The 24,965-nt window shown below is 38.6% G+C and overlaps 2 protein-coding genes and 1 long non-coding RNA gene across 4 annotated transcripts; 1 reads left to right on the top strand and 2 right to left on the bottom strand.

Annotated features, from left to right (window-relative positions):
- The first annotated feature begins 677 nt into the window (after nucleotides 1-677).
- LOC126631704 (chlorophyllide a oxygenase, chloroplastic-like) lies at nucleotides 678-4,325 on the top strand. Of its 2 annotated transcripts, none has more exons than XM_050301832.1 (9): nucleotides 678-838; nucleotides 1,293-1,526; nucleotides 1,723-1,827; nucleotides 1,994-2,269; nucleotides 2,511-2,658; nucleotides 2,781-2,965; nucleotides 3,074-3,186; nucleotides 3,320-3,614; nucleotides 3,707-4,325. In XM_050301832.1, the coding sequence occupies exons 1-9, from the start codon at nucleotides 737-739 to the stop codon at nucleotides 3,875-3,877; spliced, it is 1,629 nt and encodes a 542-aa protein (XP_050157789.1). In that variant the 5' UTR covers nucleotides 678-736; the 3' UTR covers nucleotides 3,878-4,325. The 2 variants fall into 2 exon arrangements, with proteins under 2 accessions (XP_050157789.1, XP_050157788.1); XM_050301831.1 differs by having other exon boundaries at nucleotides 687-838; nucleotides 1,269-1,526.
- Nucleotides 4,256-8,925, bottom strand: LOC126631709 (uncharacterized). The gene is made up of 3 exons (XR_007626438.1): nucleotides 4,900-8,925; nucleotides 4,721-4,811; nucleotides 4,256-4,551 (listed from the first exon to the last, which is right to left on the bottom strand). It is a non-coding gene; the product is annotated as an uncharacterized LOC126631709 (long non-coding RNA).
- A 2,219-nt stretch (nucleotides 8,926-11,144) lies between these two features.
- Nucleotides 11,145-13,877, bottom strand: LOC126631705 (BTB/POZ domain-containing protein At1g21780). Its single transcript, XM_050301833.1, has 4 exons — nucleotides 13,551-13,877; nucleotides 13,308-13,459; nucleotides 12,293-12,408; nucleotides 11,145-12,003 (listed from the first exon to the last, which is right to left on the bottom strand). The coding sequence occupies exons 1-4, from the start codon at nucleotides 13,661-13,663 to the stop codon at nucleotides 11,398-11,400; spliced, it is 987 nt and encodes a 328-aa protein (XP_050157790.1). The 5' UTR covers nucleotides 13,664-13,877; the 3' UTR covers nucleotides 11,145-11,397.
- Nucleotides 13,878-24,965: the final 11,088 nt, after the last annotated feature.

Raw genomic sequence — 24,965 nt, 5'->3', positions numbered from 1 at the left:
CATCAACATCTTTGATTACAAGCAATCACCCTTTTCCAAACAATTTATCTCTTTTTTTTAAAATAAAAAAGTAAAAAAAAAACAAGAAAAAAAGGACAATTGATGGTAAGTTTCGATTATTTACTCCTTTTAGGTACAGTTATGGGGAATTTCATTCTGTCCGTGAACCGTAGCCACAGTCAAGTCTGTAAGCCGTGGCCACAGTTAAGTAGACTCACCAGCTCGAAGCATCGAACCCGGGACCTTCCACATTTAAAAAATTAGCATGTGACCTTTTACCACAGTAGTAAAAAAGACCTGTGCTCTTGCATGATGACGTAAGTTCGAACTTCATCGGTAACTAATATAACAAATTTATCATTTAATTGAAAAATAAAATAAAATTAGAGGTGTAGCCCCCACCCACTTCAAAACCCAACCCACTCGAAAAATCGAAGTGCAAAGACAAAATACACTAAACGGAGTGGATAGATCAGGATATCTTGGTCATCCGAGCTGGCACGATATATGGGCCCCACTTCTGCCAGATACTCCTCAACACAAGCAAATAGCATGTGGAACTAGAGCTTGCCACGTGTTATCCAACTGCATCCACGTGGCGTGTCGTGGGAGGAGAACTGAGATCGCGGGCTACAGTAGCCACTTATCAACAAAACTTTCCAACAATAAATTTGTGACACCAATATCTCTTACGTTTTTTTCTCTCTCTCTCTCTCTCTCTCTCTCTCTCTATGCCATGAGTCTGTCAGCTTCAAACGCCATGACCATTGTAGCCACAGCTGCAGCTCTATCTCTGCCAATATCTTTTTGCAGAACGACCAAGCTTAGCACCAGGAAGGTACGAATTCATACTTCACTTATCAAATCTGGGAGACTTGTACATTGAAATGTGGAATAATGCATGTTAGGGGACTTTTTTCGAAAGCGGTTTAGATAATCAAAAGCGCTTATGATAATGTGTGGTATGACATATTATAAGTGTTCATGTATTGCAAAAGCGACTTTTAGGGTTTTTATTTGAAGTTTCGGTCGTTCTTCAAAGTTCAAACTGCTTATGTGGATAAGTGTTTTCTGGATAAGCATTTCCAAACAAGCCCATATCTAGTGTGTTTGATAAGTGCTTAGTAGAAAAGTATACAAATTTGGATAGGTTTCACCTTGTGCACTGGGTACGACCTTTTTTGTTGGTTAATTGAGTTGTCGATTGAAACTAGTGCTTATGATCTTTATCTAATGAATATAGACCAAATTATCATGTGGTGGCTTAGGTGGTTGGGTGTGTTAAATTTCAGGGTGTGAAAGGAGGATTTCGAGTATTTGCTGTATTCGGAGAGCAGTCAGATATAGAGAAGAAGAATGCTTGGAGCACACTCTTTGATGTGGAGGATCCAAGGTCGAAATTTCCACAATCTAAGGGCAAGTTTCTGGATGCAAACCAGGCCTTGGAAGTTGCTAGATTTGATATACAGTATTGTGATTGGCGAGCTCGGCAAGATGTGCTCGCAATCATGCTCCTCCATGAAAAGGTCAGAGTGCTAATATGAGTAACTTCTATCTGGATTCTAGACGATATATCAAGTTCGAATCTCAAAATCTTGAAAAATGCTAGTGATGCGCATTGAGCATTGATTCATGGGAGGAAACTATTGTTTAGTTAGTAATTATCTTATTAGCTTTGGAAATTTTCCGTTGGGATTCTTACACTCGAGTATGGCTGCTCAGGTTGTGGACGTTCTAAATCCTCTAGCCCGAGAATATAAGTCTATAGGTACTGTCAAAAAGGAGCTCGCAGAGTTGCAAGAAGAACTAGGGGAGGCTCATAGACAGGTACATAATTTTTTAACACCTGAAGATATAAAACCTTGTAACTTGCAAATAACTTGAATTGCCTTCCATTTATCCGCCTTGAAAATTGAGTAGCACTTACGAAGATTAATTAGTTCTAGACTATTCAGCTGATCAGAGGCTTACTATTGAAATTGATTTACAACAGGTTCATATATCGGAAGCAAGGGTTTCCACAGCGTTGGATAAATTGGCTTACATGGAAGAATTAGTGAATGATAAGCTGTTACAGGATAGAGCAACTACATCTTCCGAGGAAGCATCCCCTTCTCCCAGCACTTCTACGCAATCTCTAGATTCTGTAAAAAGGAAGCCTCCTCGAAAAAGCTTGAACGTTTCAGGTCCAGTTCAATCCTACCATCCCCGATTGAAGAATTTTTGGTATCCTGTTGCCTTCACCACTGACCTGAAAGATGATACCATGGTAGGCTAGTTCTTCGAATTTGTCATTCATTATTTGTGCATTAGCTACATTAGCCTTAACAACAACAACAAAAAACATAGTTAGTTCAGTGGCATAGGTTTTCGTTGCTATATTATAGTTTGAACATTATGGAGTTTGATATTATCTATCGGATTACACTTCTTCTGCGGAGTTAATCTTTTGGAGAACTTGTTTTTTAGTATGTCTTATAACAAGAGTCTCATCGATTTTCCTTTTTCAGGTGCCACTTGATTGTTTTGAGGAACCATGGGTTCTCTTTCGTGGAAAAGATGGGAAGCCTGGATGTGTGCAGAATACTTGTGCGCACAGAGCTTGCCCTCTTGACCTCGGCTCAGTAAATGAGGGCCGTATCACGTGCCCTTACCATGGTTAGTGACATGTTTAAGGGGCATTGCCATTTGCGCTATATTTAGGTCATAAAGTACGACAATGGACATTTTATGATTATAGGACTGAACAGTTTGACAACATTGTGATGGATAAATTTCAGGGTGGGAGTATTCAACCGATGGAACATGTGAAAAAATGCCATCTACGCGATTACACAAAGTGAAGATTAAGTCATTGCCATGTTTCGAGAAAGATGGAATGTTGTGGATTTGGCCCGGTGCTGATCCTCCGTCAGCCACCCTTCCTTCTTTACAACCTCCTGCAGGATTTCAAATCCATGCCGAGGTATGCTACAGATAAAATTCTTATCCTTTTACCTCTTCTAAAACAAGGTTTAGTGATTGTTTCTATACGTGGACGAGTGTTGTAACATTTTTCTACTGTTGTTGGCAGCTCGTCATAGAACTCCCAGTGGAACATGGGCTGCTTCTTGATAACCTTTTAGATCTCGCTCATGCTCCTTTCACTCACACGTCCACCTTCGCGAAGGGATGGAGTGTTCCTAGGTTTGTTTCTTGTTTCTTTTTTGTAGAATCGAATATCTATCCATCAGTGTGGAGTTGCTTCTGTTGTAGCGTGTTGTTTCACAACAAATCCTTTCCATCAGGACTTAATGTGGTGAATGATCTGAATTTTCAGCTTCGTGAAATTCTTGACGCCTACATCTGGCCTCCAAGGATATTGGGACCCTTATCCTATAGATATGGAATTTCGACCACCTTGTATGGTAAATTCAACCATCGGGATCTCAAAACCGGGAAAACTGGAAGGGCAGAGTACTAAACAGTGTTCCACACATCTTCATCAACTCCATGTATGCTTACCTTCTTCGAGAGGTAAAACAAGGTTATTATACAGAATGTCACTGGATTTTGCGCCCGTGCTGAAGCACGTTCCATTCATGAACTTTATGTGGAGGCATTTTGCCCAACAGGTAAACAAAATTGTTTGTGACATACGTTACTTTTCACATAACCTTTTTTTCTCGCATTCCTGCTTACAAAATTTCTTGTGTTCAATCCACAGGTTTTGAACGAGGATCTAAGGCTCGTGCTAGGTCAACAAGAGCGAATGAACAACGGGGCAAATGTCTGGAATTGGCCGGTGACATATGACAAGCTAGGAGTGAGGTACAGGCAATGGAGAGACGCCTTGGAACGAGGAGATAAACAACTACCCTTCACCAAATCAACTTAAACCCGAATCCAAAACAACAAATCCCTCTTTGCGATGAAAAACTCTGGAACCAACCTGCTTGCTTGAATGGTCTGCTCCTGCACAAACTCGCAAATAACATGATCATCCACTAACTGGCTGACAAGCCCTGGCAGTTTGGTGCTACTCCTTGGCTCAAATAAACCAATCCAAGAGCGACGCGGCGGGAACTTTTAACTGATCTGAGGCAAAGAAGAAAATAGTATCTGCATAGAAACACCCTTGTACAATTGAAGAGAAGAAGCTGTGCACTACTTTTTTTTCTTTTTTTTTTTGGCTTTCTTTTTTGTGTACAGTGTTAATATCTTTTTCCTTTTTCTCCTTAAATGCCTTTGATTTGTAACGTAAGCAAAGCGTTCGTTCATAGTAAAGAGGACAAAAATCTTTTAGCATTGTCGATAACGAATACAATGACATTCGTCTTTGCCAAGACTCTTGAACCACTCTTACATTACACATTACATATAAACTTGTGCTGCATTTTCTATTTACCTTAAAACTATGAACGCCGAATTTTTTCTATCTAGCCTTCGTGCACTTAGCTCAGATACTCATAGCAGCTTGCTAATGCATCAAGTCCCCTGCACTTCAGTTCCAAGCACAACACCGGAAACTTTCCATAAGACTCCCTCCATCGTCGGTAACATAGCAGAAAGCTGAATGGCTCAATGCAATCAATTAAATCATTAGTTCCTTCGTGTTGGTTAGAAACTTGGATTGACCTTTAGTTAAAAGTGATATACAAATCAATAATTGCTATGGATTTATATGAATGATCACATATCAATACGCAAACACACAAAATTTATAGAGAAGCGGCCATACCAGGACAAGAACCTTGCCATCAGCTATCAAACACCGCGATTTCGATCATAATCTCGTTAGGCCAATGTGATCAAGCCAGCAGGTGTGGCAACTGAGAAACACCAACAGGTTAATATAATCACGTCAATCACTAATCCAATCCAATACAAGATATCCCAAATTCAAGTTCAAGAATTTACCTTTCGCAATCCAATCCAATCCAATGCAATCAAGTGGGCATCTTGAAGCGGCAATAGGGGCACATGTGACTTCTCTTCAGCCATTCAACAATGCAATCTTTATGATACAGATGATTGCAGGGCATGAGCACAACCTCCAATCCGGTCGAAAGCTCCTCCAAACAGATGCTACATTCCTTGCTCACACCCAAATTCTCAATATTTACAGTCTTTAGTCCGGCACCCAATGACTTGGCGGCCGGGACAGGATTATAAACCAGCCCAGATTCCACAATAGCCCTCTCAATCTGTTCCCGGTCATCAAAAGGGGTCACAGCAAGGACATCCAAATCCAGCGGGACTACTATCGGCTCAGCATTTTCAGAGTTCCGGGTAATCTCCACGGCCAAAGCATAAACTTCCGGCACCAGAGTCTCCACAAAGTCCATGGAAACTCCAGTCCCGGATAGAATGGTCTCGATTGTTTCTCGGGTCTGTGAGAAAAACACATGAAAGGGGACAAGGAACGATTGTTGGATTGAATTGAGTGGGACAATCAAGTCCTGGGGGAAGAAAAGTTGGAGTTGGTGGGTGAAGTTGAAGTGGAAGATGAAACAGTCGCAGGATAGGAGGTGGTGGGTGTTTGGTAGGGCTTGGTTTTGCTGAGTGATTGAGTATTGGTAGAGGGTGGAAGCCATTGGAGAGCTCAGAGAAACAAACTGTGAGGAAGAGAAAGTAGCAAAGGGGTTCGTTCTTAAAGTTTTGGGAAAATTCTTTTGGTCTGTAATTTGATCGAGATTGTGGAAAAAGTATCGAATTGTGAGAATTTATGTGTTACTTACTTAGTCCAGTCGGTTTGCTGGGCTACCCAGGTTCCAAGTAACATTACCAATTCCAATTGGCAAAGAAAAAAGTGTAAACTGCCGATTTTCCCTATAAAGTTTCACTTAATTTTTTATTTATCTTTAAATTGAAAAATTGAAAAATCAAGGACTTGAACTAATTATTCTGACCAATTTTCCCTACTGTTAGTTTTTTATTTATTCTATCCAAATTTCTGTTAAATGAAAATATGTGCACAATATGTGAAAATAGTTTGGTCGCTTCGTTTTTTAAAATAATTGAAAACCTTAGATTTTTAAAGTGTTGACTTGTGCAAATATGTGTGAATCTATAGTGTTTGCGTCTCAAGGTCTAGCGAAGTAACATTTTCATTCTCAAATGAGAGTCATGTGGTGTGCACGAGATAAGAGTTAACGTTAATTTGGCTGAAATCTATGGAAAACTAACGATAAGGGAGAAATGGGCCTAAACAATTAGTCTAAGTCCTTGATTTTCCAATTTAAAAGTTCATGGGTAAATCAAAAGTTAGGTGAAAGTTCAAAGGGAAATTCGACAGTTTAATCAAATAAGAAAAATCTTTTGAGGTCTAGTGTTCGAATCTTATCTATGTAGTTTATTATCTTTTGTTAGAAAAAAAACAAATTAAAAGTTTAGTAGATAAAAAAAAGATAAGATATTTAGGCTTCTAGCCGAAAAATAATTTAGGAATTTTTAGCAAAGTTTGTTTTTATTCTTAGGACATCTTATTCATTGCTTCTAAGAGAAATGTTAAGGCTCATACTTTTTGCACAATGTTTTATAATATTAGCACGGGAAATAAAGTTAAACTCGGAGTTCATAAAAAGTTCCACCTTGAGAGTCTCCTTAACATTTCTCATGCTTCAATTGTGTGCAATTGGGTTCACACTTTTGAGTAACAACACTTTGTAATAATTGAGTTTGGATCATTGTGGGACTATAAACTATAATTTTTCAAGATTGAAATAAGGCTGATTTGAATACAATTACCTCATAGGTTCGATCATGAACTCACCAGCTTCAGATGAAATTGTATCAAACGGAGCAGGGTGCCACCATCACTCTACTCCGAGGCAACAGGCGGAGTCCTAGTGACTCTGCTGGATGACCATGCTTGTTTCGCAGAACACACGATCTGATTCGGATATGGGCAAAATCAGATTCTATAAGTCTTGGAGTCCCTACAATCTAGGGATAAGCATGCGACGCAAGTAATCACAACTCCTAAGAGAACGCAATATCTACTTACTAGATATCCTCTAAGATTCTTGTGGCTTAGAACGAGAATTTTATCCTTAAAAAAAATCTCTCTCACGGTGTAAATACACTCATCTAGGATTCATGTACGGTAAAACAATCTACCCACTTGAATTCTCTTGCCCACTATTTGACTGAAATCATTCATTAACTTAACCATCAGACGGCATTTGGGCGGCACATTCTGGATATAGTTACAAGATCAACATCGAAATTTTTTCACTCTTCATCGTACACATACCAAGTCCCCACATACTCCGTTCTTCGCCATTCTATAATGTGGTTCATCCATTGAAATCGTTCATGTACCTTGTGAATAATTGTTCTTGAAAAAATAATCAACAACAACAACAACAACAAAGCCTTTTTCCCACTAAGTGGGGTCGGCTATATGAATCCTAGAACGCCATTGCGCTCGGTTTTGTGTCATGTCCTCCGTTAGATCCAAGTACTCTAAGTCTTTTCTTAGGGTCTCTTCCAAAGTTTTCCTAGATCTTCCTTACCCCTTCGGCCCCGAACCTCTGTTCCGTAGTCACATCTTCGAACCAGAGCGTCAGTAGGCCTTCTTTGCACATGTCCAAACCACCGTAACCGATTTTCTCTCATCTTTCCTTCAACTTCGGCTACTCCTACTTTACCTCGGATATCCTTATTCACAATCTTATCCTTTCTCGTGTGCCCACACATCCCACGAAGCATCCTTATCTCCGCTACACCCATTTTGTGTACGTGTTGATGCTTCACCGCCCAACATTCTGTGCCATACAACATCGCTGGCCTTATTGCCGTCCTATAAAATTTTCCCTTGAGCTTCAGTGACCTACGACGGTCACACAACACGCCGGATGCACTCTTACACTTCATCCATCCAGCTTGTATTCTATGGTTGAGATCTCCATCTAATTCTCCGTTCTCTTGCAAGATAGATCCTAGGTAGCGAAAACGGTCGCTTTTTGTGATCTTCGCTAGATTGCTCCGGTCATTAGTGTGGATAAGTATATAAATGGATAGAGATAGGAAAGCAGACACCAGATGTACGTGGTTCACCCATATTGGCTACGTCCACGAAATAGAGGAGTTCTCATTAATTGTGAAGGGTTTACACAAGTACATAGGTTCAAGCTCTCTTTTAGTGAGTACAAGTGAATGATTTAGTACAAATGACATTAGGAAATATTGTGGGAGAATGATCTCGTAATCACGAAACTTCTAAGTACCGGAGTGTGGTATCGTCTTGACTTGCCTTATCTGTCTCTTTGGTAGATGTGGCATCTTCTCTGGAAGTACTCTTCCTCCATCCAAGGGTGGTATCTTTAACTGGTGGAGATGCACAAGGTAATGTATCAATTTCACTTGAAGCTTACTTGTAGTTTCAGGCTTGGTCAAGCGCGATACAAACCATGTAGTAGGAGTCCTCCAAGTCGCCGAGCTAGGGGATCTGCTAAAAGAGGTGACAGACAAGGTAAGCAATCAGAGCTCCAAGCAATCAGTCCCAGATCATAACTTTGATTTCGAGTTCCGACTGATTGTTCACATTCTCCCTATCTTGCACGCAGCATGAAGGATAAAGAGAAGAAAAATGAGAAGAGATGATATGGGATACTTTTGCTTTTGAAGAAGTAACTTTCCACAGGCTTATTCTTGAACTGGGCTGGAGGGTTTTCTGGTTTCCTCCAGAGTATAAGGCCGACTGAAGAATTTAAGGGTCAAAACAAGTTCATCAAATCTATAGTACGTTCGACCCTGCTGATATGGGATACTTTTGCTTTTGACAGAGTAGTGGATGTATCGGCACGTGTGCTGTTACGCTTGTCTCCACATGCTTCCTTGTATCCTTCTCACTTGCCCTATCTGTTCCTCAGGCAGATGCGGTATCTTCCTTGGAAGCATAAGATGTTGAAGATGAGTACTCGAGAGCAATGCCAGGTAAGTAATCAAGTAAGGGGTTCCAGGCAGTCAATTCCTGACTGGAAGCTTGAGTCCAAGTGCTGACTGATTGCTCTCTTTCTCCTTGTCTTGCAGGTAAGAACAAGGCCACAGAAAAGACAGGGAAAAAACATGATATGGGATACTCTTGCTTTTAACCCTGATGATATGAGATATTCTTGCTCTAGTATAGCTTGTTTGTAGAGGTATTATCGGGGGGAAAGAAAGCTGAATATTTCGAAAGGCTTCTTTGGGAGTGCCCTCTCAGATATGAGGAAGGGTTGAGCATTTTTGCAGGTCTGCCTGTCTGTTGGGGATGGAGGTCAACATATATAGGAGTCTCCCTAACAACAAGTAGTAATGATATTCCTTTACCCTGCTTGGTCATAACACGGTAGTGGGAGCTGCCAGCTTCACATGTTTTAACTCTGTCAGAGCACTTTGAAAAAGTGGTCTGTGGTATCTGGAAAGCTGATGTTGCGTGTAAAGATTACAGACAAGCTTTATCCAAGGAGATCCGGCTCTTGAAGTTGGGAAAGTGGTGCCTCTTCGGTTTTCGAACAAGCAATCATGTCGGAGATCTGGCTCTCGAGATTCGGAGAACGATGCCTTTTCGATTTTTTAGAAAGCAATCCTGCTAGAGGTCTGGCTCTCGAGATTCGGAGAGTGGTGTCTCTTCGATTTTTGAGAAAGTAATCATGTTGGGAGTCTGGCCTTCGTGGTCTCTGAGCAGCCCAGCTTTTGAGAAAGCAAGCGCCTCTTCGATTTCTGAGATCGGCCTTCGTGGTCTTTGAGCAGCCCAACTTTTGAGAAAGCAAACGTCTCGTGGTCTCTGAGCAGCCCAGCTTTTGAGAAAGCAAACGCCTCTTCGATTTCTAAAGCTCCGTCGAGTGCAGATTTTTATAGAGGCTAGCATTAAGTTCCAAAGCACACTTGAATCTCCACCAGTAGAAGCTCTATTCTTGCACTTCTATGATCTTGATTTGTCCGACCTCTTCTCTCTTCAACACCTTTGAAAATGTCTGGCCCCTCCGACCGTCGTTTTGACTTGAACCTTGTTGAAGAGGCAGCCACGCCTTCTCCAGACAACATATGGCGCCCATCCTTCGTCTCCCCTACTGGTCCTCTTACCATTGGGGATTCCGTGATGAAGAATGATATGACCGCTGCGGTAGTGGCCAGGAACCTTCTCACTCCCAAAGATAACAGACTACTTTCCAAACGGTCTGATGAGTTGGCTGTTAAGGATTCTCTGGCTCTCAGTGTTCAGTGTGCAGGTTCTGTGTCTAACATGGCCCAACGCCTATTTGCTCGAACCCGCCAAGTTGAATCATTGGCGGCTGAAGTGATGAGTCTCAAACAGGAGATTAGGGGGCTCAAGCATGAGAATAAACAGTTGCACCGGCTCGCACATGACTATGCTACAAACATGAAGAGGAAGCTTGACCAGATGAAGGAATCTGATGGTCAGGTTTTACTTGATCATCAGAGATTTGTGGGTTTGTTCCAAAGGCATTTATTGCCTTCGTCTTCTGGGGCTGTACCGCGTAATGAAGCTCCAAATGATCAACCTCTGCTGCCTCCTCCTTCTAGGGTTCTGTCCAGTACTGAGACTCCAAATGATCCCCCTCCAGTGCCTGCTCTTTCTGGGGCTCTACAGACTGCTGAGACTTCTCCTAAGCAACCTTTGTGAAGGCTCCCTCTTGTTTGTTTATTTTGACTCATGTATATGTACATATATGTGACTTATCGGGGATATCAATAAATAGCTTTCCTTCATTTCAACGTATTGTGTTAAATACACCAAAGCCTTCTTCGCTAAGTTCTCTGAATTTTCTTTTGTTGAAGCTTGTATGTTCGAAAATTGTTTGATCATTAAAAATGTTCATACAGGCACAATACATCATATAAATATAAAATATCATTAAAATGTTCATACATGAACAATACATCATATAAATATAAAATGATAATGACAAAATTCAATTTGAGTGAATGTTTGAGGAGCGATACAATAGAATGAAAACCTAAAGGATAGATTATTTTGATAATAGACCTCAATTTCATCATAATATAATTTTTTTTTCCTTCTTGGAAAAAAAAAAGTAAAAAAAAAAAAAAGGAGACAACTAGCAAACCACAATTATCCACCCATTTTGGTCTTGAGAGGCCATGGGAAATTTCACCCTCCTCGTGACCACAGTCAAGCAGAAATAAAATAGTTATCAAACAACCCTTAGCTTTTAACAATTTCAAAACCGAAATACGCAAATTCTTTACAAGATTTAAGATTTGCTTCAACAACATGCATTATCTCACTCAAACAACACTTGAGAGCCAAAACTAAACTTCAGACTAACAACTCTCTTATGAGCTCACAACATCCTCATATATGCATATAACCAAAGGACTCACAAATGTACATACATGTATCTTTCACCTGATTGCATATGACACTAAGAATACCATGGTAACCTACACAGGCTTCCAAACAGTAAGCACCTCCTGAAACATTTCCGTCATCAATTCTCGGTCTGCATGCCTGAAAAAGTTACTTACTTCTTCTCTCACGTCATATATTTTTCCAAAATCAAACAAGTACATCAAGCATCCTTTCTTAAGCTTATTCAGCTGGTACAACCAGGCGTCTTGCAGCCTCTCAAGGACATTCGTTGAGTTAATATCTTCCAAAAGGCTTTCCTCACAAGCATCTTTTAAGTCTGCAATGTCGTACTTGTCTGCTGCCCCTAGAAGTGCCAACCGGTGCTTCCAGAAATCTTCTTGTTTAATGGTTCCATAGAGGTAACTTAGAAGTGCCATGCAAGATTCCAGGGACATGTCTACTATGTGGATTATGGAGGACTCTTTTTCCTTAAGGTCGTGACTGAACATGCTTTGGAACACGGGAGAAGTTGCAGAAAGAATTGCTTTGTGAGCTCTTAAACTGCCATCAGCAGTGTTGATAGTAACATCAGCATGGATGCCCTCATCAAGCATGCGAGAGAGGCACCGGAGAGTGCTTTGGGTTGATACAGATTGCATCAATCCATCAGCAGGCCATACAGGACTAGCTTCCCCGCCCTGATTTCATAAAATAACTTACCACTCTTAAAGGATGTATATATACATGGTTGAACTAAAATACAATTGCAAGAAATCATGTCCTCCAGACACTGGTACTGAGCTACATGTTAGTTAATCTAGGTAAAACAAGCTAAAAACAGAATAATTGTTTCCACAGTTAAATGATGGTTTGCCGCCCATGGTCAACCAGTGAGGAGATAACCAACAATAATGGAAATCCATTTGGTGTGATACAACAAATTTTATAAAGAAACTAACACACAGATAATTATGTTATGGAACTTACATTTGAAGGGCATATCTTCAAGTCGAGAAACTCAACATCAATGATGAAGCGACCAAGGAAGGTGGAATCAACAGGCCAGACAAAGTCTTCACTTGTACGAAGCAGTCTTTCATGAACTGTAACAAGAGGCAGAACAACATCACAGGAACAGAATTACTGCTTAATGCATTCTGGATTAAAAGGAAAAGAAAAGGCCATAAAAAAGGAGATTTCTAAAACAAATATATGTGAGGTAAATATTTCTGATGACGTTTAAATTTTCCAGAGTTCCAGTGAGCGAGGGGAATTTTGCTGTCTGAATTTGTTGTGTCTAGTTACATATTAATTTATACCATGTTCTGACGAGCATGCTGAAACACAGGTATATGATATATTTGACAAGGGACATGTGAAGATCCTCTATCAGTTCTGCCTCAAAATATCACTGGAGAATTCATACAAAACATATCTAAGAAAACAACAAAAACGAAATCCATCAATATGGAACGAAAAGAATTCATCGGCCTTCACTCTTCAGATATGATACCATGACTCTGTACTACTTTTAATAACTCTACTAAGTTGGTAATGCTCTCCCACAACCCCATTTTCGTTGTGTAGGCAGCTCCCATTTCGCTAAGCACTACTACAGTATCGATTTTGTTTCCTTTTCCTCTGTAGTCTAATTATGTACTACTTCCAATAACTCGACTTAGCTATTGGCAACTTACGAACATTTCAATCACTCATATACTAACTTCCAAAAAAGTATAGAAACCATATCAAACCCATATGAACAATGGAAGAGATTGATCTATATTCGACTAAGAATTACCCCTTCGATTGAAAGAGAAACACCCTTTAGCATTTGAAGTTGCATTTTACACAATTTTGAGCTGATGCAACCCTAATAAAATCAATTTAACCACATTCCCAAAGGTGACAAATCCACAGCAATCATCGTCACCAATCAATCACAAACCATCCCCAAAAAGTTCAAGAATTTGAATTGAAAGTGCAAGAGAAAGAGAAATACCAGGAGAGATGTAAGGCTTACGGCCGGGGCCGGGGCCGGGGCTAGAGACTCTGAGAACAAAGCGAGCAAGGGGAGGCTGTTCTTTCGACACCCGCGACGGCTCTGGAAACAGACGAATGTAGAGGTACCGATTCTTCTCTATCGAAAAATGCCTAATTTCCCAACCAAAAAAGATCATGAAATTTCATAACCCGCATAAACAGATGAATCAAAGTAAAAAAAAATGGGGGTTGCGGGCAGTACCAATTCCAGATTCCGAGCCGGAAAGGGTCGGACTTTTTGTAAGAGCAAGGTCCGAAGTTCTCGATCCTCCATTGGGCTAATCGGGAGATTGTCTCCACTTTGGAATCGGCCATGTTTTGAGCTTTGAGCTTTCTGTCTCTCTATCTCTCTCTCTCTAGAGCTCCGCCAGCAGCAGTACCAGCAGGGTTTGAAGTTTTGGAGGCTGTCTCTCTCAGTCAGACTGAGTCTGAGAGTCTCAGAGAACCCATTGACATTGTGTGTTGCTTGTTGAGTGATGAGTTGTTTGTTGACGCGGTCCTCAGGTACTAGTTCATACACAAACTTCCAAATACGTCGTCTCGTCGATTTCTTTCTTTCTATATCGAACACTGTTTATATTTTTCATAGAATATTAAAGGAATATTGACCTAAAAGCCATCCGTATTAAAATGCTTTTAAAATATCTGAAATCATTTTTTGTGAGAATATTTTTAAAACTAATTTTTAGTAAAAATACAAGTAAATTCTGAAAAAGTACTTAAAGCACATAACTGGTATTTCTTGCAAAATTCACTTCAAGTGTTTTTGAAACCCAAAAACACTTTCTCTAAAAGCTCTTTTAGTAATTTTAAAAGCACTTCTAAACAAGTTATATTTTATAAAAAACTCCAAAATCTAAAATTTTTTATATTAAACCTTTTTATTATCCTTCTAATAATTGTATTACCTTTGTTATTAAATTTTGTCTCACTCCTTAAATTTTGCTCGTGTTTAATGTTCTTTTATGACGTCAAGCATGGACTTGTAACTAAGTAGAGCCTTAAGTTAATTGGTTGTATGATGAGACTAAGCCAAATCCAAAGCCTTGAAGGTCATATAAAGGGACCCTACCAACTATGGATAGATGGCAAATCACTATCAACAATTGAGATGAATTAAGCTTGCACAAAGATGTAATGCCTGAAAGGTAATAAGGGAAAGGGATTCTCTACGAATCCCTTCCTCTTAATCCACCAAATCAGAAGATCCGGACCATTGAAATTTGATCCAACGGCTAATTCCACATTAAAAAAAACTGAAAAAGGTATTTTAAAGTAGTAGAAAGTTACTACTTCCACATGAAGGTAACATTTTCTTTGTTGTGATGAATTATCAATCTTGCTGAGGAAGTAAAGGTGTCCATATCCACGCAAATGCAACTATCTATAGTGGGAAATGACATGACATTATTAATAATTATTAAAGAAGAAAACAACAAACGAAGGACACGAAATGGATTAAAAACAAAACAATTTAACAAATAAAGCCCCATGATAATAAGATTAAATTATATATGATTAAAAATATTACCAGGATTTATCTGATAACGTTTGAAAATGAAATGGTAAAGATTAATAATCTTTATATATAAAGGCAACAAATTTTTTTAGGGTCACAAGCTTCACCAAAAGTTTTTGAACAAAAATATCCCCAAAACAAAAAAATTCAAAAGCAATCCAAAATAATGCATTAAATAATACAAGGGTATTTTTGTCATTTTAATGGTACTTTTTTTAATAATTAATTCTTTTAGTATAGTTTTTTTTTAATTAGTACATTACAATAGGCTAGCAATAATATGATTCAAACAATTGTTCATTAAATATTATTTTCTCTATTTGTAAACACGTTTAAAACATCTTAAGTGGCATGTAATGCTAGTTATAAAAAAAGTCTTTCACACGCACATAATAATGTAATTAAATTAGTTGTCAAATGATTTTTTTTTTTTAACAAACAATAACATCTACACCAAGGAGGAGGGGATGGGCTTAGCCTCACAATGAGCTAACAATAATGTGATTCAATCAGTTGTTTATTAAATATTATTTTCTCTATTCTTAATGTAAATTCAATAGAATTTAGATGAAAATTGAAAGGCCGGTTTTATTATGTGAGTTCAGCTACCTTGATTGGTTTGTGAGGGGTTTTTTCTAGCATAATCTAAGATTATTCATTTACTTCAAATAATTGACTTTTCTTTTGTCAATTCACGCATATAAATACATTTAAAACGTGTAAGTCGCGCGTAGCACCCCGTGATTCAAAAAATATTTTCTGCATTCACGTGAGGCTCGTGTGTAAAATGTTATGATTGAGAAAGAGGATTGTCCCTAAAACAATTGGGGTTAGCCTAGGGCTGGACGAAAAGTGTCCAATTCCTACTCTTTATCCACAACTTTAGACCATCTCCAACCGAAAAGGCTAAACATAGTTCTGCAAAAAAATATTTTTAAATGAACAGTGACAAACAATACTCATATATCATCTCCAATCGAAGGGGCTAAACATAGTCCCTCAATAATTTGTTAGTTTTAAATTTTATACTTTAAATTTATTGGTTATTATAATTGAACTACCGTTGAATGTTTTCAAATCTAGCCATTAAATTTGAATCAATTATCGCAATTGAGGAGTTGAGTGCCAAAAAAAGGGCTAAGAGGAGGGCTACATTTGGCCAACTTGATGCCCCTTTGGCCAAATAATGGCCAGGTGGGCTCCATAGAAGTATAGTCTAGCTATCGGTTGGAGATGATTTTTTGGGCAAATCATGCAATATTTTGGCTTTTGGACCTATAACCCTCCATTGCAGATGGCCTTACTTGCAAAGCATGGCCCGATGAACTTCTACAAGGGCTGAGAAGTGGGTTCCAGCCTGAAGAATGCAATGTTCTGTCTCTCACACAAGGATTTGTGACTTTGAGCTATAAATGAATGTGAGTCAGTCTCATAGTGCATCAAGAGAAAGATTCACATTCATTAGCAACTCACAATCATTCATGCACATATAAAAACTACTAATATGTAGATATTGGTTTATAAGTTGGGAAAGAGATTACACACTTTCACCTTTTCATTTAGCACTTAAAACTTTTATTTTTGTCCTTTTATTTGTGTTGGGAAGGAAATTTACTCAATCATAAGGCTAGACAAAGACAAAGGAGTGCATGAGTGAAAGTAGAGTGCAAAAATTTAGTAAAAACTATAAACAAACACTTCAATCGAAAATGAACATTTGGACTCCTTTGGAAGTACTTTTAAAGTGATTGAAAGTGCTATTAGTAAAAGTTTTTTTGAGTTCCAAAAACACTTGACGTGCATTTCGGAAGAAGCATCAATTATGTGCTTCTTGCAGGAAGCACTTTAAGTACTTTTGTAGAATTCACTTGTATTTTAACTAAGGATTGGTTCTGATAAAAAGGGTCTAATTACGTTTTACACCTTGGATTAAGATGGTTTTCAAATGGGCTATGAAGTTTCAACTTTTTCACATTGCACCTTGAGGTTTTGAACTTGTATCAGTTTCTATCTTTTGTTTGTTTGAACATCTAATCCTACATTAAATTGATTTTTTTGTTAATATTGTGCCAATATTTCCTACACATCAATCTATATATGAGTCTCATGCTCACCATGTCATCAATTAAAGAAAGAACCAAACAGTCAGTCAAACCGAAGACATACATACTAATTGACTTATTTTCTTAGATTTAGTAGTCAGTACTAATCAAATGTCCATCTCTTCAGAAAATGCCACAAATTATTTGGAACATGTTTTTGTGAGACTAAGGTCCAGTTTTGACACACCCTGTCCCGAAGGAGGGCATGCTGGCCGTCACGTGAGAGTGACGTAACCATTTGCACAGTACGAAAGCTTTAAGATACAATTTATAAGTTGATACACCCGAATGTGAGTCCTAATTTTGTCCAATCTGTCAGAACACCGTCGAATTCCTCGTAGTCACCACACCTTTGTGATTCCTGAACCTGGAGGGGCGCAAAACCAAAATTGAGTGGGTCAGTAAAACAATTCTTTTCCAAATCCAAACATTTCTCAAAACGTTGTAACCCCTCTCCGTAAAACCTGTATACTTTCCCAGAAATGTAAAATATAAATATACATATATATTCTCAAAACTTCAATTCACTTTTTCAACATTTTTCATATCAGTTATGCCATGCCATGTCTAAAATCAACAGTTAAGTATGGATGCATCAACAATAATCATATCAGGTGCAAGAAAGTAATCAACCGGAGGCCCTCTAATAGCCCTGCACGGTTGAACCTAGAGCTCAAAATCTATCACTCTCACTCTGCCGGAGTCACCTCTGTGACCTGTCCGGCCTTCTGCACACAAGTTACGCTCTAGTGCTTTCTCATCAATCATCTGTGCACATAATCTAAGGTCACCCACCAGTCGAAATCTCACTAACACTCTTCGACTGGCCCGTCGCACCCACTCCGCGTGGATTGTGCGACCAGCATCTACTTGGATCCAAGGCGAGCGTGCGATGCGGTGAATACTATAAGCACTAAACTATGGTGCAGGATTTGAGCTCAATATACATCAACATCATCATAACAGAAATAAATACTCACCTGTGCGTCCACCGCACCATTTCATACATATGCATCATAAATCAATTCTTACCTGTGCGTCCACCGCACCAATTCATACATATGCATCATATATTAATTCATGCATGGCATTTCAACTCACATTTCTATATACTTTTCATATCAATTCTATGCATGGTAGTTCACTTCCCGTTTTTCCACATAACTCATATGCATTTCATTTTAAACAAATTTTCATTTCAATTCAATTTCTGGGAAACGTCAAGTATATATATATACGGAAAACAAAACTGCCCACTCACAGAATACATCGACGTCTCGTAAGTCCCTGAGCATCCCTTGGCCATGCCCGATGCCCGCATAAACCTCACCTATACAAGAGTAACCAATTTGACGTTATTTAACGCCTAACCCAAATCTTAGTTAATAACTCCTCAAATATTGCTCAAATTGGGTATATGAATATACCACCGTGACCTACACAACCTCAGGATCATCCCCATATTTTAAAAATAATTTTTGGAGTCCTCACGCGCCCCCACGCGCCTGACGTGGCACGGACCCACGCGCCCCCACGCGCGGCCACGTGTCGTGTACACTGACGGCACAGTAAACGGCAGTTAGGGAATATTCCGTTAAATCCTAGCATATTCCGTTAATAATTAACGGCGTCAGTCAACGCCGTTAGCATATTCCGTCAAAACTGACGGAATATTCCCTGTCTTCTCCGGCGATTCGCCGGTCGCCGGCGACTGTTCGCCGGTTTCTGGAAAAATTTCAAACTTGCTATTCTCCTTCGTTTTTCATCCATTTTTCACGGAGTTTATACCAAATTGAAGCCCTAAACATCTACTATCACGTTGGACTAGTTTTAGGGTCTAAAAACAACGGGATCAAACTTTCAAAAATTCAAGAAATCGGCCTACCTTCGAACTAGGTGATCCCGACGTCCAATTCATGCCAACGAAGCACTCCGAGCTTCCTTGGGACTTCCTTAAGCTCACTGTGAGCTTGGTTTCACCTAAAACAAAGTCAATTCGAAGATCATGAACAGTGTTCTTCACGGGAACTTTGAAACTAGGGTTTTCCGAAGCAAAACTTACCTGAAATGGATACCATCGTGATCGTGGAGGTTCCAGGAGTTTGATGGTGGTCTTAACTCCGTCGTTGGTGGAAGTTTAAGGTGGTTTTGTGGTGGTCCGTGTGAGTTCGAAGGAGAGGGAGAGAAAACTGAGAGTTTCGTGAGGGAGGAGAGAGAGAGACAGTATGCAGAAAATAGGGAGAGGATTGAGGGATGTGGGGATTAGGGGTGGGTTCGGTACGGTTACCGTACCAAAACCCTTGTACCAATTACCGTACCAAACTTTCGGTTTGGAAAAATCTATTACCATTACCGTACCAAACTTTCGGTATACCGAAGTTCGGTATTGCCAAAAGTTCGGTTGGCATGGTATGGCAATGATAATTGCCATTTTGTTTTGGGACAAAATCTGTTTTTGTTTTTTTAACCCAATTTAAGGGCAAAACTTTTTTTTTGTACCTTTATCTCATACATTATAGATTAAATTCATCTATTATTCATTATTCACAATTCACACACATAATAATTCAAATGATTCATCATGAAAATTAAGCTTACAATCCAAATAGAAGTTACGAACCAAAACAAATAGAAGTTAACAATCCAAATAGAAATTAAAGTTTCAAACCAAATGAAAATTGGAAGTAAACTTCAAAAATGAGAATTCATTGATCAGTTATTCAAGCTTGAGATGTCGAAGCTTTTGGAGGAGGCATTGAACTTGTAGAAGATTGAGTTTGTGTCAAGCATACATTACAAACAAAGAAAACATATTAATTAGTAGCAAGAAGAATTAAAGTTGAAAACCATTTAATAACAAATTTACTAAAAAAATTAAAGCATATCTTTCTTGTTTTCTCTTCTTCCATTTCCTTGTAAAATTGAAGCATATCTTCCGTTGGTTCCTTGTAGAAATTTACTTCATCTGCCCTAAGTCAACCACTGGTACGCACTAGTGCCTCCATTAGGAGTCAAGGATACCCTAAAAGGGTCCACAACCCTCCTCCCTAAGCTAAATGCATTTTCACTAGCAACAGTAGAAGTGGGGGTTACAAAGATATTTTGGCTATTTGTGAAAAAATTATGAACTCTTTTGTGTTTGATTTCCACAATTTTAAGAGATCAAAGTCACCAACAACAATGCTAATATAAGTAGGGTTTTATTTTCAAGTTATTGGAATATTATAAATACGTGTTATATAATTATCTATTATATAATTTATAAATTATAAATTATATTGTATTTTCGGTATGGTACGGTAATACCGTGGTAATGATATCTATTACCAATACCGTACCATGAAATTTCGGTACGGTACAATACCGTACCATTACCGATTGGTACAAAAAATTTGGCACAAAATCGGTATGGCACGGTTGGCAATTCGGTTGGCACGGCAATTTGGCAAAAAAATCCACCCCTAGTGGGGATCCCACGTGGTCCTTTTCCAATCCCCAACTCCAAACCACAAAATCTTAACCTAAAAATCTAAGTTCCATCCTTATTAAATTCCATTTTATTTTCAAAACTTAGGAACCTAGATAATTATCAACTTAAGCTTCACAAACTTAGTATTTCTTAAGGGCAATTTCGTCCATTCACAGCCACGAATGTAATATTTTGGAACGGGCTGTGACAATCTCCTCTCCTTATAGAATTTCGTCCCCGAAATTCCAGCCACCAATCAACCCATCAATACTCATACCAAACTCAGTAAGTCTCTTTCATCCGATTCTCTTTCTCCCGCGCAATTTTCTTCCACTGAATAATTCCTTCACAAAACTTTTACCATTTATTCTATCTTAACTCTCAGGATTTTCTTTTTCCAATCCAAAGTCGTCCATAGCTCCTCACTAATTAGATCCAGCTTAATTCTCAATACTTGCACCAGAATTCCATGAGACGACTCTGCCACCTAGTGACAACGCATCGAACACAAAATACAATATGTGCCTTAGCCAATTCTGAAGGCATCACAAACTTGTATGCAACTTCGTCGATTCCTTTAATGATCAAAACGGACTGATGTGTTCAAGACTTATCTTGTCTTCCTTTCTGAATCTTACTATTTCTGTTCATGGTGAATTCCAAAAATATCAAACCATTTACCTTACACACTCGATTAGTGGCATATCCATCTGTTGATCTCTTTTGCCATTCCTGGTTACTTCAGGTTAACTTAATCACATGAATACTTTGAGGAGACTCATCCATAGTCTCAGGGTCTACTAAAACTCTTTCTTGATCGAATCTTTCTCTATTCAGAAGCATTCCATTCACAAATCCACAAAAATCGACACACATGACACATTTCATGGACCTTATGGCGTTATTTCGGAAACTGCATAACCAACATACTTAAGAAACTCAGCAGTTCCGTAAACCAATTCTCCTATCCATAAAACAATTAAGTGCTGTTGCACTATCTGGGAAAGGTTGTTACTCAACACTGGAGTAAATGTACTAACTTGTTACGTTAACCAACTCTTACTTTAAATTCGACCATAACCATCTTGTGTACAAGGAAGCTTGTACACATAATCCAAAGTAATCTTTTTCCATTTCCGCTGCGAAACAGAAAATAGTTATCTCAATCCAAAGGTTTATCTCTTTCTGCCTCAATCTGCTGACCAAATAAAACTGTCGAATGGTACGATAAATCTTATTACTTTTGGAATATTGCAGAAGTTAAACAATGTACTTCGTCCAAAATTGCTTACTTTAAATCCTTAGCATTAGGCACATACTTTTTGTTTCCTTGTATCCATATACCATTTGATTCACGAATCATGTACTCATTCTTTTTCCTTTCTTTCTCTGCCTTGGTTAATTCTTAAATTTCCTCGTCAAACATTTAAGTTTCGAGTACGACCTTACCAAACAGGCCTAACTTGAAAATTAACAAGTATAACTTCTTCTCGATCTTTCATTCTTAACTTTTCTTCCGTTGGTTTTCAATCCACAAGATGATACTCTTGGCAACGTGCCAGACATTAATCTTACTGCAATCTTTTCACCAAGTGTATCAGCTAGAACAATTTTACGATCACCCTGGTCGTACAATCATATACATTAAACAATTCAATTTACCTTCGCTACCTCAGATCAATTCCTTCCGAGTAATAGATATTGAAGACTTTTTGGATTCGTAAAAATCTTGCATTCTTACCAAATATAATGCCTTCATAACTTCACAGCAAGAATGGTAATCATGACTTCCAAGTCACCCGTAGGGTAATTCATCTCATGAGGTTCCATTTATCGTGAAATGTATGCAATCACCCTAACATTTGCATCAACATGCCTCCAATACCATTCAAGAAACATCACTAAAAATTTATGATTACCACTATTCTCTGGGAATACCAAAATACGTGCATGAGTGAGGAAATACTTCAGTTGTTGAATCCTTTGCTCACAATTTCCTTCCCACTCATACATAACCTCTTTTCTCAACAGTCTCGTCAATGACAAAGCAATGACTAAAAACTCTTTCACAACCATCCAAGATAGCCTGGTAAGCTAAGAAATTCCAAATCTCAATTACGACTCGTGGTTGTTCCAAATTCTCAATTTCTGCTATCTTTTAAGGATTCACTTGAATACCTTAAGAGTATATAACAAATCTCAGAATGCCACCTGATTCATCCAACATTCGCATTTGCTAAACTTAGCATACAATCAACATTCTTCCAATCTTTGTTCCACCGACTTAATACGTTTACATGCTCTGCTCTGGCTCAGAATATGCCAGGATATCTTCAATGAAAATGATATCAATTTATCAAGGCATTATTGGAATACTTCATCCATCAACTCATAAAACAGTATGAGTATCCACATAGCATCACAAAACTTCATAAGGACCATAACAAGTCCAGAAAACCATCTTATGATCAACGTCACTTATAATATTCAGTTGGTAGTAACCAGATCTCAATTCAATCTTTGAATCTTCGCAATTACTTCTGAGCTAGTTAAATAAACATCAGTACATCACCATGGATAACGGTTCTCGATCGTTACCAATTCCATTGTCTATAATCAATGAACAATCTCTAAGTCCATTTTCTTTCTCACCAACAAACTGGTGCTCCTCAAAGGTGTTGTACTAGGTTGAATGAAACTTTTATCAACCAATTCTTTCAACTAAATTTCCAATTCCCTTAACACATCATGAACCAATCTTGAACATAAATTTATACCTGGCAATAATTCAATAGTGAACCTCATATCTCTGCCTGAAGGCAATCCAGGTATACTTTCAAGGAAGACATCAAGAAAAGTCTAACTCTTTCGACATTATTCACACTACTCCAAACAATATCATTTAGCACCACATGAGCTAAGTATTTTTGACAGCCTTTTAAAACAATCTCTTTGCTTTCACAGCATAAATAATGGCTGAACTCACTTCACTTTGCATACTTACAAAAGTAATCTCTGGTCATCCAGATCGATGGAAAGTACTGGTTTCCCGTAACATTCCGTCTTGTCACAATTATAACCAACCAATCTAATGGAACAGAATTAACTGATACAATATATATTCTATTATTAAGCATTCTGAAGAAGTACAATACTAACATAAAATAATCTACTAGGTTGCTTGCTTAACGAATCCACGAATGAGTTATTAATATTACGGTCTGCAGCCCGCAATACTGATAAATCATCGTTGTCTCGATAAGTAGGCAACCACTCTCAAAGATATAACAATACTATTTTGTCACTTAATGCAAAATACATACACTCGTCTCAACCGCGTTTATTTACTACTTTCTAGGCAATATCAATCATAATAATAAAAATATATATATATCAGCCGGAGTCAACTAGAATGACCAATACGGCTGATTCAACTCTCATCTCAATAATACGTCGGCCGGATCCACTCTGCGTGGTCGGTACGGCCGAGCCTATAACTCACCAATTTCTCATGCGTCAGCCAGATCCACCTCTCGTGGCCTGTACGGCTGAACATATAACTCATCAAATCTCTCTGTACTCACGGTCAATCCGACCAAACTACTAAATCCATAACTCTGCTGAATCGATACTACGATGTCATAGAAAACTGTTGGGTACAACTGATTCTAGGGACGATTCATAATTCTGTGTCCCCTCTGTTCACATAAACACATTCATTTCTTATTCTTCTTTATTCTCGTTGCTCATGTTCTCAGAGTCCTCAAGACTCAACAGCATCTCGTATATTCCTGGTAAAAAGTACAATGGATAGTGGTCACCCAAAATACCACTTCCCTTTTTGCCACCCAGCTTAAAACAACATAACACCTCCACCAAATTAACAACAATATCTGGATGGAACGAGGCAAGTCTGAAAACTTTCTATAATATCCCTCGATCATCACCTTCCTTGTCTCATATTTGTAAACTCTTGTTTACTACCATCGATAAATGCCGGAGGGATAAACTTTTCCTTAAAAAATTTTAAATCGGCTGATTCCTCTGGTGACAACAATTAACATTCCTGTTTCCACCAAGATACAAATTCATACCCAAAACCAGGTAGTCGTCTCGACCCACCTGTCAGAAGGAAATTTCCTTTGACTTGCATAATCCGAAACATCTTTTCCAAATGGTTAAACCGTTACTTCGCTCCCTCAGGTTCATCATTTCTCTTAAGTGATTCAAATTCAACTCATAACCCATCTTAAAATGTCCCTTTAGACAATAGACTGAATCACCATAGTAATAATTTCCCCCAAAACCGCTATATTAGGGAGACTAAATTCCTCTAACTACGTGGTTTGCTACGAGGCGGTGTAGTTCTGACAGAATTCACTAGAAACTTCTCAAGATGTCCAAGATTACAAACCTGGCTCTGATACCAACTGACACACCCCGTCCCGAAGGAGGGCATGCTGGCCGTCACGTGAGAGTGACGTAACCATTTGCACAGTACGAAAGCTTTAAGATACAATTTATAAG

The sequence above is a fragment of the Malus sylvestris genome, chromosome 8, assembly GCF_916048215.2.
Source record: "Malus sylvestris chromosome 8, drMalSylv7.2, whole genome shotgun sequence".
NCBI classification, from domain to species: Eukaryota; Viridiplantae; Streptophyta; class Magnoliopsida; order Rosales; family Rosaceae; genus Malus; species Malus sylvestris.
This window is presented reverse-complemented; position numbering and strand designations above follow the sequence as displayed.

Bases quoted from the DNA above. Each gene is read 5' to 3' on its own strand.
- LOC126631704 (XM_050301831.1), top strand. From the start codon at position 737: ATGAGTCTGTCAGCTTCAAACGCCATGACCATTGTAGCCACAGCTGCA. The intron at 839-1,268 runs GTACGAATTCAT...GTGGTGGCTTAG, and splicing joins CCAAGCTTAGCACCAGGAAG to GTGGTTGGGTGTGTTAAATT. The intron at 2,659-2,780 runs GTTAGTGACATG...GATAAATTTCAG, and splicing joins TATCACGTGCCCTTACCATG to GGTGGGAGTATTCAACCGAT.
- LOC126631705 (XM_050301833.1), bottom strand. From the start codon at position 13,663: ATGGCCGATTCCAAAGTGGAGACAATCTCCCGATTAGCCCAATGGAGG. The intron at 12,409-13,307 runs GTATTTCTCTTT...CTCTTGTTACAG, and splicing joins TAAGCCTTACATCTCTCCTG to TTCATGAAAGACTGCTTCGT. The intron at 12,004-12,292 runs GTAAGTTCCATA...TTATGAAATCAG, and splicing joins TGAAGATATGCCCTTCAAAT to GGCGGGGAAGCTAGTCCTGT.